The sequence below is a fragment of the Mytilus trossulus genome, chromosome 10 (assembly GCF_036588685.1).
Source record: "Mytilus trossulus isolate FHL-02 chromosome 10, PNRI_Mtr1.1.1.hap1, whole genome shotgun sequence".
In the NCBI taxonomy this organism is placed as follows: Eukaryota; Metazoa; Mollusca; class Bivalvia; order Mytilida; family Mytilidae; genus Mytilus; species Mytilus trossulus.
In genome coordinates, this window is record NC_086382.1 from 69,730,851 (window position 1) to 69,746,297 (window position 15,447).

The following is a 15,447-nucleotide window of genomic DNA, read 5'->3' on the forward strand; positions in this document are numbered from 1 at the left end:
CCCGTTTCGATCCTAATCCTTATATCGTTGATATGTCAAGTCAATGCACTATTATTTTCTTTATACTGTAACCTGAAAAAAAACATTTTCATTTGTTGTTTGATGCTTTAAGGTTATTTATTTGATTTAAATATGGGAGAAATCCCCTTTAAAAAGGTCTCATATCAAGCTAGCGGAGTAATATACAGCACAATGAAATATACATATACATGTTGAAACCCACACTCGATGGTGAACAAAATGGTTTGAGTATGGACTTAAATATCAGCCATAAGCAAACAAAACATTATTAAAAAATGAAATATGTTTTTCCAATAATTGCAAAAGAAACAAGGCTGAGTCGTTCCACGCATCGTTGTATGCATTGGAAACAAGAACAGGTTGAAGAGGTTGTATGAATAATTAAATATTATTTCGGCAACTGCTATTTAAATATTCATGAGGAAAAGTGATATCGGGTCAGTGACTGTATATGACATAGAAATATACAGTCAACATACAAGTTTACTGCTTAAATAGAACGAGTGCAATATAAATTTTATTACAATCATAAAAATATCAATTCAAATAATCAAAGTACAAAGAATACAACAAATTTTTAAAGGTGACCACGTCTTAATATGCCCCCAATATTTATTGATTACACCATCATTGTCTTTAGTGATGTCTAAAATGAATCCAAAATATTATTAAAGAAACTGCAGTTAATGGCTATAACTTTCCTTATAAGTCGCAGAATCGACTGGTAGCATTTCTCATATCTGCCTGTTGAAGATAGTTCCTGGCGTTTAGTGCTACCGCACTCCAATCAGAATTAGAAACGTCAAGAACATTAGAGAATGGATTCACAGGATCTATAATGTGGGGTCCAATGTGTCTAAAAAAAAAAGTTACATTAAAACTAACTATTTTTCATTAGAATGCAATTTACTACTGATTACAATATTTTATTCGATCTTACACCGACACAATGTTTTCTTCGATATGAATAAACTTAAAGTAAAGTAGATTATATAAGAAGTCATATGTCGCATTAACATCAAAGTTTTCATTTTTTAGGAGGGACAAATAACATACATAGACTGGCTGGTCATTGACATTGGGGTAAATTAAATGCTCATCACTTTTGTATTTTGTAATAGCTTAACCGATTCCGAATTACCTCACTGATTCTGTAGTCGTATGAACAAAATGTAGAAAGAACCTTTTTAAACGATGAGGTGCTATTTAATAATACATTTGTCGAAATCAGAACAAACAAACTTGATTCTTACTGAAAATCATTTATGTAGTTTTTAAACTAGTTTTATGTATTTTTGTGTTTGAAAACATGTTCTTTCACACACTTATACGTCTTATTCAAAATAAATTCGGCTTACCTCTGGTGCATGTTATGATTATAGTACTCGAAAAATTCTACTTTGATAGATTGATAATCTGCTAATTTTTCCATAACTCGACGCAGTCCGTTTTCAATCTTAAAGGTTTGTGGTTTACCATCCTGCTGCCATAAATAAATGGCAAGCAATTCGAAAGAATAAGATGAAGGTGGACTCTGAAAAAAGGTATATTGAATTAGATAATAACAGTTGACTTGAACTGTTTCGCCCAATTTTTTTAATTATGAAAAGCGTTCAATTTGAGTTAACAAGTCCATAAAATGCAAATCCGGGTAAGGAGTCTAGCTAAGAACGCACAGTGCACCTGCAATGCCGATCTTTATGTTTTAAAAAGTGATAATAGAGAGTTGAACAGCATTGGTTAATATACATCGAAGTACTATGAAGACCTCTATGGGTAGATACCTTACCTTAATAAAGTATGAATTATATAACACATTTTGCTAAATTTCAATCTGTCTCAATATTCACATCCTTTCCAACATAACACTATGTCATTTAGAATCATGATCTGAACAAAATGTCTAATTGAATTTTAATTGATAATTATAAGGATGAGACAATAACAAACATATAAACCACTAAACATGTTACCACTCTACAACATACATTTTCCCTTGAACAAGACCAATATACATATATAATAAGGATAAGGTTTAATAGGTCTTTATAACCATCAGAATAATTAGTCATATGAATGTTCTTAGAGCAGACTATATCAGTTCTCATCAAAAGCTATGTGTAAAATAAAATCCAACACAATGACTATTGCTGCTCTTGGTAAGTAAATGCAAAGTAAAACAATACTGTTTTTTTTAAATGTATAATAAAGTACACATTACATAAGGCTATTTATCGTTGTTGAAATTTTCATAGATCGAGTAGGAAGAGAAAAAGCAAGGTGGCACTCACATCTGCCGGAATCGCATGAACTATAAACTAAAACGTTATTGCATATACCTTAACTTTTATCATTGAGGTTTTCCAATGTTTAACATACTGAATTAAACGCTTCAGCTGGGCAGGTGTTTCACTTTTAACAAAACCTCGTTGAGTTTTTGTTAGCGATGGTGTGAAAAACTTTCGTTCAGCTACAGGACAATCTCTCATTTGCTGGAATATTTCCGGACGTGTATCTAAAACAACACCAATGACCTAGTTCAATTGTACAAATGGAATTCTTACAAATTTAAAATTTTCTGTTGGAAATGCATATAAAAAACAAAGACCACATCTTCATAACAGTAACTATTTTACTTGTGTATTTCTATAAAAAAAAAACATGTATAAAAACACGAATAAATGATATAATAGCATTTGTTATTTACGGCCGAACATTTTGTATTCTAAGCGTCTTAAACGGAATATCATTATGACATGTTAACAAAATGATATAACATCTCCATCAGCACAAATACTTTAATCTGATTTGACTACATTTTGATGTCCTTTGTGATTTCAAGAGCCTTACGTTATTCATTTGTAGACATAGCTGGGTTTCATTTACCTACATTTTGAACGTTTGTAGACTTGCTACAATTCACTTCCTTTTATTTCTTTCTCTCTAATTTATATGTTTACTGAAAACTGCCAATATACTGATTGCCCTTGCTATAATTCCCCATTGATTTTATTTCTCCTCCCTTATTGAGTATTCTTCGAGGCAAATTTAAAATAGGAAGGAACATGTAGCATGTATAGAGCGTTCCTGATGAAGGTAGATCCCCAAAAACGTTACTTGCATTCAATTTCTCATATTTATTCATATAAATGTAATCATGTTTATATATGTTTTCCTTTTACATACATAATATATTCAATTACATTTGAATAATCTCAGTACAAAAACAAAAGAAAATACTAACAATTAATACAAAATTGTTGTTACTTAGATATAGGAAGATGTGGTGTGAATGCCAATGAGACAACTCTCCATCCAAATAACAATTTAAAAAAAAGTAAACCATTATAGGTCAATGTACGGCTTTCAACACAGAACAACAAGCTATAAAGGGCACCAACATTACTAGTGTAAAACCATTTAAACGGGAAAACCAACGGTCAAATCTATATAAAAAAAACGAGAAACGAGAAACACGTATATATTACATAAACAAACGACAACTACTGTACATCAGATTCCTGATGTAGGACAGGTGCAAACATTTGCAGCGGAATTAAACGTTTTAATGGATCCAAACCTTCTCCCTTTTTCTGAAACAATAGCATAGCATCACAACATAGAAAAACACTTATTCATTAAACGTTAAATTATACTAAAATTTAAGACCCGATTTGATTCTCACTTTTTTGTGAAGTGTTCTTTCACTTCGTAATTGTTTTTTTTTTAGCGCACACTTGAGTCCTTTTATATTCAAAACGCATGTATAATGTGTATTTATCGCTATTTTGTGCATTTTTCCTTTGATCTTTTTTTGTGATAATTTTTCATATCATGCTACTCGTTCGAAATGGAAAATTACCGATAGAAACTAAGCAGGCACGTAGCGTTGCTAACGAAATTGACATGAAATTGACAACGTCGTCATAGCAGAAATAATGATAAACAGATTATCATTGGTCATCCAAACTCGATTGTCTTTCTCGCTTTCGCCAACCCGGCTCAAAGGAGAAAACCAATCTCGTTGAGATGATCAACGAAAATCTATTAGTCATAATACATGTACTAGAAAAGAAATTTGGTACTGTTGATGAATTGTTATAATATTTGTTTGGCATTGTAAGTTTTTAATAATACCAAAAGAGGTAGAATAGTTTCTATCGTGATATCGTCAGTTCAAAATGCTCGTTATAAACATACATTTTTCCAGATTTGCAGCAGGTAATATATCAACATCGATGTAGTGAGTTCTCCCAGAACCTGGCTCGTTACAGGTTACTCTCAACTGCAATGCCTTGGCAGATCTTCCTGTAACCGTGTACCCTGATGCTATTAGAGTACCCTTAATGTCATCCAAAATCTGTGTGTGGTCGACCAGCATTCTACTAACGGTGTTGTAAGTTCGTGCCGGCAAATCGAATACAATATCTACATCTGAAGATCCTTTAAGTGCAGTTCCCTTTCCAGTAGATCCAGCCTAGAGGATTTTTGTTAGAATTAAGTTATAAGTGTTTATTGATTGACCTGTTGTGAGTTATTTATGTAACCCCAAAATCGTCAGTCCTACGAAAATGACCATTCAATTAACTTTATCAGGTCTCGATTCCACAGCTGGGATAACAAAGGTATAAAAAATTAAAACATACCAATTCTTGGGGTCTAATTCTAGTTAGATGTATAACAAAAACAAAAGAACTTCGAAAGTATTAAACATCACTTTAGATTATTAACAAAATTCAAAAACGAATATATATAGAAATATTTTTTTTTTAAAAGACCGTGTTTCTTACCGTGATTACTTCTGCTGGTTGGTATTTAAGAGGTACATTATTCTTTAAAATATTTCCAATACGTTTGATTACAGCGTTGCGCTCATGTCTATAATTTTCATCCGGTAAAAGCAAATCAATAGTTTTGTTGATCTTGGACCTTTGTATTTGTCTTTGAACCTGTTATTAAAAACAAATCAGTCCCAAAAATTAACATAACATACATATCATACATAATCATACATTGCATCATATTCCGCATGCTCATCGTTTGTCGAGCTGATAACATTTTTATTCTTGTCGTTTTTTTTGTGCAAAGTTTTAAACTGCACTTACAGCCACCATGTATCATCGGTTAAGCAGAAATAAGTACTAAAAAAAAGTGAGATCAATTTTTATCTGACACAGTAAGAACATCTTTGAAAACATATGAATAGTCATATTATGTGATTAAGTGATATTATCTAATATATATATGATGTAAAAAATGTAATATGTATTTTGCAACTAATCACTACCCTGAGTGATTATTGGATTGTAACAGGGATAATCAGGAGGAGCTTGGACTCTTGAATGATATTGTAATAAGCCAATATTTAAAATAAATATTTATTTATGTTGTTAAAAAAAAAAAAAAAAAATCTTTGTTGTGTTTACATATCGGTAATAGCAATGTGTACTTCAATCTAAATATACTTTTTTGTTTTTAAAAATGAGTTGGGCGTAGGTTGATCATTAGAAAAGTTTTATAATTTTCCAAAACAAGAACGCTATCTGAAAATATGTGCAATTTTTTGTCAAAAATGTTGGCGCCCATCTCATCCGGTATGATTCTATATTCATTGCAACTGTTTTTCGGATAGAAGGCCACTGTGTGTGCGTAATAAGAATAGCTGTTTCAGTAAGTGACATTGACATCTTTCAAACATATATTATTTTTCGGTATTTTATCCCGCATAGAAGCGTTGTGTACGATGTATAGCTGAACACATAAATCCTCATGAACGGTATATAGTTTTTCAGCTATCTTTAATGGCTATATCCGCAATACCGATGATACACGGTGACAACATGTTATGAAAAAACAAGAACATTATTACGTTATGCAACCAACAAAATAATTTTAATTATCAACTTACAGAAACACGACCATGTCGACTTGTCATCTTATCGTGGCTTTCTTTGCTCAGTAGTTTTTTAAATCTTCTATTAGCAGGCTTACAAAGGTCGCAAACATAGGGGAACTCTGTTGGATGTTCCATTCTGTATGTCCACGAAAATTGCCTCCCCATGTTTACAGATACAGGATAGTTTACGAAAAGAGTATGATTCTGCAAAGTGTAAACAATACTTACAGGACAATAGTTTAAAGTGATAAGAGAAGTTATGATAATTTGATAAAGAAAATAAAAATAATTACAATTTCAATGGGTAATGGTTTAAAAAAAGTCATGTGAAATGTTGCGAACTATCTTGATACTTTTAAATACAATAGCAATGAATGGTAAAATTATTTATTACGCTATTCAACTACCAACACCTTTAAAGTCGAAACTTTTGACTAAAAAGTTGTTCCTGAACCGTTTAAAATAATCAGGTAAGTCACTTAAATAAATGTAGTTTTCTTTGATAGTTGCTATATAATAAACTGTTTTAACAGTTTTCACTCGATTTAATGTCAATATCAAGGGAAAAGGAAATTCACCAAATACTTGTCCTTCTGTTATCAGAATATTAATAATAATAGATAAATTAATTATAGATTTATAAAGTATAATCTCGCGAAAAGTCGCAAAGCGCTTCACAATATTATTACTGTATTTGACTTCCGTATGTTCAATTTGTTTAATATGTGAAAATCTTTTTGTCCGTCGTAACAAGTATCGAACTGAGGTTACATGTCATCATCAATATTTATAATTATAATGATAGGCATCAAACTTGATACGATTATGATTGGCAAATAAAATAATGCGGCTAAAGTTTAAACGTAAACGAAAAGGTATTAATTTGAATAATTTATCTAGTATTTTCATATTATAGAGCACCCGATGATTTCATATCAGTATTACCAACCAAGCAGAAGTTAATCGACTGAAATATAAAATATGGTGAATGAAAACTGGTTTAATAGCTATATAAACCAAACCTCCCACCTTTATAACAGACGCATACAACTCCACTACATTGACAACAGTGTGTGAACAAAACCAACAGACCTTATAGGTAAAGAAAATCAAAAATAGGGATACAGCATCGCATGCAACTTTACATTCCATCATTTCTATACATAATTCTATTATGCAACATGTCTGAACTATTAAGTTTTTCCACTTTATTTTTCATCCTCGTGAACTTTTGACTGACTTGGATCGAAGCAATTCGGTGAAATTTCATAGGAGCAATCTACTTTTACCAAAAAAGTGTGCCGTTATAATTTTGCAACTCATAATCTGTAGGCCACATATGCATAAACCAAGAGTCTATTTTCTTCAGGTCAATTGGTCCGGGATTCTAACATAGAAAATGACACAAGGCCAAAGACTAAGGTCACGTTCTCAATTTTGCTTTTTTTTTTGTTTTTGCATTTTCTTTGACGTTTTTGAAGTTATATTTACTATAGTGATAAATATTTGTTGCATACATGTAGTAATGATAATATTATATATGACTGTGTTCTAACACAATACAATGATTTCTGATAGGACTTATTGCCTCTAAAAATGTTAATTGATTACTGCTTCAGATAAATAAATGGTAAAGCCATAGGGCTTTACAAAATGATAAGTGACATATGACCTTAAACAATGTAAATCGGATTACCATATAAACACATTACATAAATGTATTCAAACATATGACTTAATCAACAGAGTTATTTGATGTTGACAATTGCTTTTGTGATACATGCCGTATTTGTTTTGTTATAATTTAAATAAAATCACACTGAATATTATTTGTATATACACATGCACATTGATAGCTCTAAAATATATCTTTATCTCTGTATTGCACAATGTACTGGTTTTCTCAGATTGCTTATCACATCTTTACCATAAAACCATTTAATGTTATATTTATACTAATTGATATTGCAGTCTTTATACAGGATATTTCTTATATAGTTTTTATGGGCTTTGAACTAATCATCAGTTTCTGTATTTAAAACACACTAATACCAAAACCAAGCTGGCGCGTTATGGCAATGCCAAATACACCGCTTCAATCTAATTTTAAGGACATATATCACCAGTGTCAATCAGAATTTTCCTAACTAAGTTTTTAAAGATGTTCAACAATTTTCAATTATCTCAATATTCTCTGTTTTCCCCCTGGGGCCTCAAATTTCACAAATTGTTCTGCTGTTTCTAGCAATATGAAATATTTAGTACACATTCAGATAAAACACGCTATTGTAAGTTTTTATGGGATATTTTTATATTTCTATCTTGTATTTTTTATGCCGCGGTGACAAAAAAAACATAGTTTGGTGTGACGTCTTACTTTTGGGTTATCGATAGGACGAAAACACCCAACTAATGAAAGTCAGGAAGAATCTATGAGTTTCAATGACTGCGAAGAGTAAACATAAGCACTTCTTAACAATTTAACTTACAAATACTATGATTTTTTTTGGCATTTAGGCCTTTAAATGAACTATGCATACTGTGAACTGTGACTTTATGCTGAGTCATCAATTTTCATGAAATATTTATAAAATTTCATATATGAGTTAATTTCATTAAAATCTGTGGGATAATCCAAATTTGGTTAAATTCTGTATGTTCTTTTATTTCATCCAATATAGGTTCGATTCTGTAAAAATTGACAATACATTTTCCCATAGGAACATCCTTTAAGGCTAAAACTGTACCACTTTGATTATGACTTTTGAGAGTTTAAACTAACACTAAATGTCCTACCTAACCCTACCTCGACTGTAGGGTTACCACGGATTTCAATATAAACAATATTCATATGTATATTAACTGGTAACATTCCCAATATATGTCTCTATAAGATGCAACCTACAACCAGAATGTAGACAAAATTAATTATCTATACTTTTCTTTTTCTCCCAAAAAGAGACGTGGTTTGAGAAACAGCTGTATTTCAAAGAGCAACCTACAGTCATAAAATTTTATCTGATCAAATCTGTAAACTTGATCCTGGTCCAAGAACTGTTCAGAGTACTCATAAAAACTGTAAAAATGTTTGAAAATCAAAATAATTTGCAACACAAGTATATATGCACCTATATGTAGTGACTAATGTTTTAAACTTCTATTTGAATATCATTCCTTGTAAGAAATGTATATATCGAATTTGTAATCTTGCCAACAAATGTTGTTAAATATTTGCTGTGTGTTAAGTGAATAATATGATTATTATATAATGTAAAACTTCCATAAATGTTCATAATAAATCCATACATGTCAAGTGTGCATTGGTATGAATATATATTGACTGCAAAACAAACTCTTTTGAATAGTTTAAGATCAATCGTTAATTGTAATATTTTGTTTGCCAGACTTTCGAAATCCTCTGGTTTTGTCCATGTATTTACATTAAACAGTTTTGCCTACTAGCCCCTAATTTTTTTTAATAATTTTATAACATTAAGTTTAAATAACCATATTTCAAAATTTTATAAAATTCTTGTAATTTTTTCATCGTTTAAAAAAAAAATAAGGTAATATATGAAAATTCTAGAGAGAATTATTTCCCGCCAAATTTTCAACGGCTTATATCTCGAAAACGAGCACACGGACCTTCCATTTTTTCTAGTTTCTTTACTTATATTATGTCAATTTATAATAGTCTTTTAAAAAGCTTGTTATTTTTTAACAAAGTAGCATTCATCCATGATTTATTTTTTGATCGACAGGAAAATTATATTAGCCATTTAAATTGATATCAACAAATATAAAAAAGAAGATGTGGTATGATTGCCAATGAAACAACTATCCACAAAAGACCAAAATGACACAAGCATTAACAACTATAGGTCACCGTACGGCCTTCAACAATGAGCAAAGCCCATACCGCATAGTCAGCTATAAAGTATAGGATTCCGCTCTGAGTATCTTGTTGCCGTTGACGATATTATGTTATCAAACTGTGAAACGGGTAAGAGATATATATATATTATATATAGACTTAACAGTAACGTTATACGTTAAACTCAAAGATGTTTTTGGTATAATATTTATTTGATGTGTTTATCCTTTCGGCAATGCTGCAAAATCATTCTTAAAAAGAAAGGATTTGGTAAATTTAATTTAGATGTGATAATATTCACAATATAAGTGTTTAGTCATAAACTTTAGATGAAAAGATAAATTGTCGAACAAAATTTAAAGCCTGATATCTTTGATGAGTTATTTCTTTCTATCTTTAGATAAACCCCCAAAGGTCTGCACAAAAACCGAATATTAACGTTAGTCTTGGCAGTGTATAAACAACCACAGGAAATGTGACATGCTCCAAGACCACCCTGTATAACCCCGATACAGATGAAACCGGACGTTGACGCGTTCGAATCGAACACACCGTGTAACACTGAGTTCAGACAGTAAATAATTCATACTTTTAAAGACAATCCATTATCTATTCTTCGGATATTTTACTCCTATATATTCTTTGCCATAATACTCATCAGTTGCTAAAAGGTTTTTTTTAAAATGTGACATTTCTATATACAAACATCAAAAAACGCACGACGATATCAACGATAAAACGTGCTTGGTATTTTTAAACATTCAAAACTTAATGTTTCTCGTACCTCATAGTTTTTAAAACATACATTTTTGAAAACTTCACTAGTATAAATTAACAAATTTTTAAAGATCGTTTGTTTATTTTGTATCTAGAAACAAAAAAAATACACGTTTTGAAGTGTCTTTATTTTCATGGTGTGTACGCTTCGTTGTCATTACACGTTTTTATACTGTACGCTGCGTTGACACAATATTGCGTTTGTTAATGATTTCGCATGTATTACATTATGCTTTGATATGATTATAACCAATAGGCATGTTTAAAAATAATAGTTTACCACCATTACATGCAGACAGCAACCCATAATGTCCGTTGTAGTGTCGAAAAACTCTTGGAGGAAATTTTTACATGTAAAAAAAAAATCCTCATGTATACGAAAGTGTGAATTGGTAGGAAAATACAATAACTCGACAGGTGCAACTATGGCTAAGCATACAGAGATACACACGTCCGATTTCTAATTTGATAGCATTTTTGAAAGTGTTAACGATACGAAAGTTTGAACGGTTAGGTGGTGGGTTGGGTGCCCGCTAACATGTTTAATCCCGCCATATTATGTATGTTCCTGTCATAAGCCAGGAGCGTGTAATTCAGCAGTTATATATATATTTTTATTCACTATTTTGTGCATAAACTGGACCGTTAGTTTTCTCGTATGAATTGTACTATATTTGTCATTTCGGTGTGTTTTATAGCGGTGTGGGCTTTGTTCATTGTTCAAGGCCGTACGGTGACCTATAGATGTTCATTTTTGTTTCGTTTGGTCTCTTGCGAAGAGCTGTTTCAATTCCACATCTTCTTTTTGATATAGAAAGCAATCAAAAACAATCAATGGATTATAGGTTAAGTCTTTTTGCCTGAATCTCAGGTCATAAATTACAACAGAGTTACATTACGGCTAAATAATGTGTATACAATGAACATCTTCTTTTTTATATGTTACTGATAGCCATCAATAGTAATACAGTTACTTTAATGTGAAGATATAAAGACGCAATTCTTAATATTAACTGGTTTCCTTTCTTCAATGATGTTTTTGTGTTTGTTTAATTTTTAAGGTATACAGATTATGCTTAAATTCCTCGAACATTACAGTCTTTCTACTGTGGTGCAAAAATCTAAATGATTAGTCAGGTCATTCTGGTTATTATAAGCACCTTAAAGTCTATACCCAACCATAATCATTTCATTCAAATTTTGATTTATTTCGCAGAAGACCACAGGGACCATATTTCTATTCCCCAAGTACCCTTGGCGTCATCGGTAAATTATGGGTTGAGCAAAGCATCAATCATCAACCTAACCTCAGACATTTGCTGTGTTTTTTCTTTCATGTTGGTACTGAACAATTTATGGACCCTTTTATTTATTTATTCATTACACGCGTACGTAATGGCTGATTGTTGGTTGCTTGACGTTGACTTGCAAATATGTAATGCGTGTTCAGGATAATCACAAAGTAGCAACACATACTACATGTAAGTCCTGGAAGGAGGCCCTTCGGAATTACGTCATGGACGTTTGAACTGCCACTGGATAAATTGATGATTATTGAATGACACAAATGTTGCCTTTCAACAGGCCCTTTATGGACCTCTCTTAAGAGTTTTTTCAGGGGTTCGTACAGTGTAGTTAGCGTGGTACTCTCTTTACACGAGACATGTGATTTTATATTCCCATTCGGACTGGACGTGACTGTGTACTTTTACATCCCACACAACTAAATGGGTGGCCAACTTCGGTCAGTTTTTACTGCCGGTCAGAATAAGACCAAAGTGATCATTTCTAATAGTATATTTACCAGTCACCCTTCACCAAATTCTTTCATAAATAAAAAAAAATGGCCACAATATAGAAAGTTTTGCTGTACCTGTTGAATCAAAACATCACTTGACATTATTACAATATATGCACACTTATGAGAACTAATAATAACGTACATCCTCTCGATACTGTGTATATTTGGCATTGCACAAGTTCATGCGTTTTATTACGTCTTTACCTAAAAGCGTAGGATATACTGATTAACACTTTAGATACATGATTTACTTCTTAGTTGTAATTCGCTTTGAAATAACTATCAGTTACTACAATTATGTATATGATTTTTGTGCATTGTACCGACATTTTGAGTTTAGCCAATTACAACTGAACTTTTTTATCATGTTGTGCTGTTACACCAGTGTTCTAGGTTAGGGAGAGGGTTGGGGGCAAACATGTTTAATCCCTCCGCACTTTTTGTTGTCGGTCCAACGTCAGGATCCTGTAGTACATTGGTTATATAGACTATGTCTTTTTTTTTCTTCTTTAACACATAATTCATAAATTATAAATAAATAACCGTTAGATTTGTCGTAGCATTCGGCAATTTAAGTTACGCCTCCTACATGTATGTCTGCTTTCGTCTAGGCGAAATTGGACCAACATCGGCATTTGGAAGAGCCTCAAATTCTGAAAAGGAAGTCATTAAAGTTTTAATGACTGTACTATACTTTTTGAAACTTTATTTCCTCTGGAATATATAAATCAACTGTTCATTTCATCTGGAACAACATTGAAAGTCTCAATTTTCAATAGAAACATTCCAAGCAGATGTACGCTGGTTAAATATTTCAATTTTGGCTTTGTATGACAGATATTTTACGTTCAACTACTTTGACTAAGTTAACAGATACACATTTACAATAAAATACAGAAAAAGGGTCGTCGACATTATCTCGAAAACCTTGACAAGAAAGTGATTTGTGACGGTTTTTGTCAACGAACTGTACAGTGATTATTTCAAAACGCACAACGAACGCGACACATTTGTTGGAACGAACAATACAGTAAGAAAAAAATTATTTTGCATGATATTGTGTTTATTCTAAGTTTTAGGGTACATTTGAAGGCACGTAGTAATTCAATGTATACATATGTAGTTATTTGGTATAGCTTAAGGTATTAAAACGCAAAGGCGTATGCACAAGAAGATATTCAGCATTGTTTATATCATAAACCGTATGAAATTGCACCATGTCTGGGCGTTTTGCATCGAGCAGTTTTATCGAACGTTTTATACTACATTGTATATCTAAAACTTACAACATCTGTATAATTGAATAAATAAACTAACATGCACATTGACATATTTATATACAATGTAGGACTCTAAAGTGCGATGGGGACGCTAAAGTCCGATGGTCACGCTAAAGTGCGATGGTCTACGCTAAAGTGCGATGCCTACACACGCTAAAGTGCGATTGTCCGCGAAAGTATAGACGTAATAAACGTACATCGAATTATGACGTGAACAGTCGTTTATAAATACAAACGAAAAATGAACAAGCCGAAAGATAAAAGCTAAAAATACAAGAAAAAATATTTTTGATTTTAAATAACTTTAAACGAAATGTCCATGCCTTTCTTAAGTTAAACCTAACCGTGCTTTGTTGGCTGAAGTATCGACCATTTTCCTTCGTTATTTAGTAGATTCATGCGTAAATCATAAATTCTAATGCAACAACGTTTGTAACGTTTATTTTGATTGGATAACGTCACTTATTTGCTATGGGACTTACGCGCAAGCGCAGACGGCATATAACAGATTTTAAATACATGTTTTAACGTTGTTTCCTGACAGTTTCATTAGAATGGAGATAACAATATTGTATTTTAAGCTCCGACGGCATCAATTGGGGATTTGATGGTCGCAAATACCCGTTTACTGTCTCCGCTAACGCGTCGCCAGTAAACTTAATTTGCGACCATCAAATCCCGAATTGATGCCGTCGGAGCCCAAAATACAATACAGTTATCTCCTAATTGTCCGCTAAAACATTATTTTGTACAGTGTAGATAAATATAACACGTAGTGATGCCTTTGTGTTGAAGGTCGTATCTTGACTTATAATCGTTTACTTTTATAAATTATTAATGCAGTTGGATGAAAAGTTGTCTCATTGGTACTCATACATCTACCTATATCCAGTTGTACTCATTACGAAGAAGAAAACTATGCGAATATTGCATATATGTAAGCAAGCTAACTAAAGTCTTACTCTACAAGCATTAGGAAATTAGCTCTAATCCCTCGAACCTTACTACATTGGTTCATTGCACTTAAGCGTGATATACAATCGTACGTTCGTAAACAAAACAACCATCGCACTTTAGCGTCGCGCCGTGATACACCATCGTACTTTAGCGTAGACCATCGTACTTTAGCGTGACCATCGCACTTTAGAGTACCATCGCACTTTAGAGTCCTACATAATATACTTAAATAAGTTCCAGAGAGGCATTAGAAATTGTTGTCATCCAAAATGTTGTCCTGATTATCGATTCGAACGCGTCAACGTCCGGATTCATTTGTATCGGGGTTATACGGGGTGAAGACTGTTTCAATGGAGATGACGAAGCTAAAGACTTATGCAATGGTAATTAAAACTTTAGGAATTTTGAAAGCTGTGTTTTGGCAAGGGAACAACTTTTAAGTCTTATGTCATGTAACTTGTCACTGTGTCCCTCAGCAGGCAATATCAACAATATGTTGGTAATATAAAAAAGAAGATGTGGTATGATTTCCAATGAGACAACTATCCACAAAAGACCAAAATGTCACAAACATAAACAACTATAGGTCACCGTACGGCCTTCAACAATGAGCAAAGCCCATACCGCATATAGTCAGCTATAAAAGTCCCCGATAAGACAATGTAAAACAATTCAAACGAGAAAACTAACGGCCTTATTTATGTAAAAATATGAACGAAAAACAAATATGTAACACATAAACAAACGACAACCACTGTATTACAGGCTCTTGACTTGAGACAGGCACATATACATGTATCAATAATGGATTTTTTTTTTAGAGAAATTCGTAATGAAATTA

The 15,447-nt window shown here is 32.2% G+C and overlaps 1 protein-coding gene across 1 annotated transcript in view; it reads right to left on the reverse strand.

Moving 5' to 3' along the window:
• Nucleotides 1-543: 543 nt before the first annotated feature.
• Nucleotides 544-15,447, reverse strand: part of LOC134688438 (2'-5'-oligoadenylate synthase 1A-like) — a 41,107-nt gene continuing 26,203 nt past the window's right edge. Inside the window, exons 2-7 of the mRNA XM_063549152.1 lie at nt 5,930-6,121; nt 4,812-4,970; nt 4,222-4,498; nt 2,361-2,536; nt 1,380-1,555; nt 544-877 (exon numbers count right to left, since the gene is read on the reverse strand). Coding sequence (XP_063405222.1) covers nt 724-877; nt 1,380-1,555; nt 2,361-2,536; nt 4,222-4,498; nt 4,812-4,970; nt 5,930-6,082 — 1,095 coding nt within the window. The 5' untranslated portion in view covers nt 6,083-6,121 and the 3' untranslated portion in view covers nt 544-723. The remainder of the gene's footprint in view (nt 878-1,379; nt 1,556-2,360; nt 2,537-4,221; nt 4,499-4,811; nt 4,971-5,929; nt 6,122-15,447) is intronic.